The sequence below is a fragment of the Galeopterus variegatus genome, unplaced genomic scaffold (genome assembly GCF_000696425.1).
Source record: "Galeopterus variegatus unplaced genomic scaffold, G_variegatus-3.0.2 Scaffold1392, whole genome shotgun sequence".
NCBI lineage: Eukaryota > Metazoa > Chordata > Mammalia > Dermoptera > Cynocephalidae > Galeopterus > Galeopterus variegatus.
This window is the reverse complement of record NW_007727503.1, coordinates 29,610-32,562: the sequence shown is the minus strand read 5'-3', so window position 1 is coordinate 32,562 and position 2,953 is coordinate 29,610. Positions and strand designations below refer to the sequence as shown.

Here is a 2,953-nt window from a genome sequence, read left to right as displayed (position 1 = left end):
GCTAAATTCTAGACTATTATGTTAAAGCACAATTAATAAGTTCATTGATGGTACTGAAAGTGTGACACCCCACCCACTACAATGCTATTAGTGTTTTAAGGGAAGGAATGAGTTATAATCCCTATGTAGAAAATCCTTGAGGTGTGATAGGTTGAGGGCAACACCTCACATTGGACTAATTATAAGGACAGCACTGTCACCTGCACTGTGGAGCAATAAATGAAGATTTAGCATCAAGCCGTCTTCTAAGAGGATACTACTAACATTATACAATTGCCTGTATATTTCTCTCTCCCTGCTCCAGATTTTCAAACTCCTGAGAACACTGTCATCTCATATTAGCAGCTATTATTTACTGAACACTTACTTTATCAAATACAGCATTGAGCACATACTTACATTAACTCTTTTTATTCGCAAAACCACATTATGAGGTAGGTATTATCACCCCCATTTTGCAGATGAAGAAACTGAGATTACAGGATAAGTTGCCCCAAATCATAAAGCTATAAGTAGTGGGGCAAAAATTCATACTCAGGTTTAGCTCCAGAACCCAACCTTAATAACTGCACAACGCTGCCCATCTTGCTCATCACTATATCCCCAACATCTGCCAAGCACAGAGTAGATACTCAGGAAGTATTTATTTAATTTAATATTTCATCATACATACCTATCTTTGATTATGCTGAAATAAAAGTTAGAAAGTTCTCTGGTGTAAAACGTTCGTAAGAGCCGAACAACTTTTCCAAAATCATATTGTTTATATGATTCGGTAATCTAGGGAACAAAGACAAAATCAATCTGGAAGCTGGGATAAGCAAGTGAAATACAAGTCGTCACAAGCAAAACATGTTCCTTTCAAAATATGTTTCAAAGGCAGACAAATACAAAACAGGCAACAGGCAAGAACACCTGAGAATCTTCCAAACATCTCTGGGTAACAAATTCAAATACACTCAGAAAATACTATTCCTCTCTGGGAATTACCACGTAACACTCATCGAGGAAAGGATCAGGTTTCAAATTATGAAATCGCACCATCTTTGAGACAGCAAAGAGCGGGGGTTACCAACACTTCACTACTGTTCCCTCATTTATACCTCATTTATTTTTGATCTGGGCAAAAATCAGAATGTACAGTTCTGATTTAAGAGTACACTGAAGCAGACACATTTCAAATTCTAAGTAAACACAGATTACTTGTGTCTATATAAATGAGCAAATATCTTATAAGACACACAGGAACAGTCATTTCATTTATTTCTATATTGTATTATGAGGGGCACATCTGCAGATAAGTAGAGAATAATTCTATTTTATTCCTCATTGGAGAAACAAAGCTGATCTTGAGAGAAAAATCTAGTTTGAGGGGAAGCCTGGGCCTACTGTCTCAACCAGGTACTTTTGTAGTCTTGAGAACCTAGGAAAGATATAACACTTTATACCTTTTAAGAATCTAAGAATATGTGGAATTTAGCAAGTATAACTTTTCTCAAGAGTGCGATATTTACTATTTCTAGCAAGGTTTGTTCCACTCAGATGAAACTAAAATTTTAACATAAAATAGTGCTGGTATTTCTATTTTCCAGAAGCTTATTAATTCATACTCACCTTGTTTGCTAAGTCCTGCAGTAAGTGTAGCATATACTGGTCTATTATATACATGTTGTTAACAGGGATGGCATCTGTTTCTGGGTTGAAACCAGCCACATTTCCCAGAAGAAATCGGAGTGTATTCCTAAGCTATTCATAGTGAGAAAAAATATGTAGTTAAAAAAATTTACGAGGCCTTGAATTTTCACTGAAGTTACTTTCTTACTCTGTAATTAAGTTTCACCTAACTCTTGTCACTTTCTTAAGAGATCCTTGTTTATTATATCATTCCTAAATAAATTACAAATGCAAAAAAAATAAACACAAGAGCCCAGTTATAGACACAACCACTGGATTTTATGCTTAAAGACTAAATTTTCATTCTATTTCTTTATAACCTTAAGGCAAATCATCTTTCAGTAGCCTAGTTTTTCATGTGAGTGGGTGAGAATAATGTCATTTCACCAGCTTCACAGGTGAAAATAAAGATAAAAGGAATAAATGTGAAAGGCCATTGAGTACATAAAAAGTATATAAAATTAAAATAAATCATACTATGCTACATTATACTTTATACATTATATTAATAAAATATGAAGACGTTATGTAATGTCATTAGAATTACTACTAATGTTTTTATACAAATAAATTAACACAGGATATTTTAAAATGCTCACAACACATGGATAATTCATTTTCACTAAGTTTTTAAAACAATGATTTAATGAACTTTTTGCTCAGAAATAGGAAGAGTAATAAGCCTAACCTTGCTAATATCATCTCTGGCAGCACTGAGCACAGATGGACCAACTGTCACTTCAGCGAAGACATTGGACTCAGCTACCCACCAGCGAAGGACATCAGCGCCATAGGGAGGCTCTTTGCTTTGATCCTTTTTATTGAGAAAAAATATATAAATAGAATGGCTTTCAATTCCAATTAGCTAAACAAATGTCTTAGGTGAAGTTCCTATTCAGGAATGGTTGAGCACGAGGTAAACATGAACTATACCAGCACTGTAGTGAAATAAGGACTAACAATCTCAAACCAGGCTGCATCGAAAACAACAAAACTGGGCAAAAGGAGAGTACGCTCTTGCAAGCTTGTTCAATGCATAGGTGCTAACACCCAGTGCTTCCCTGCTCATGTCTGTATCCACCTGTTACAGCTGGTGGTTAGACAGAGCGGGGCAGGGGATGTCTATGTGGGGGAGGGGAAACAGAAGGTCTACATCCCCGGTAGGAATTCCCTAGCAAGTCTGTACACAGAGCGACGAATGATTACAGGACGCTAGGAGGGCAGTAAAAAGTCACAGACAAGCGATTTCTTTTATGAAACCAACTCCAAAAAAAACCCC

The 2,953-nt window shown here is 36.0% G+C and overlaps 1 protein-coding gene across 1 annotated transcript in view; it reads right to left on the bottom strand.

Annotated features, from left to right (window-relative positions):
• IARS2 (isoleucyl-tRNA synthetase 2, mitochondrial) overlaps window positions 1–2,953 on the bottom strand; it is a 35,958-nt gene that overhangs the window by 6,802 nt on the left and 26,203 nt on the right. The window contains exons 9-11 of the mRNA XM_008576722.1: window positions 2,363–2,539; window positions 1,615–1,746; window positions 674–780 (exon numbers count right to left, since the gene is read on the bottom strand). Coding sequence (XP_008574944.1) covers window positions 674–780; window positions 1,615–1,746; window positions 2,363–2,539 — 416 coding nt within the window. The remainder of the gene's footprint in view (window positions 1–673; window positions 781–1,614; window positions 1,747–2,362; window positions 2,540–2,953) is intronic.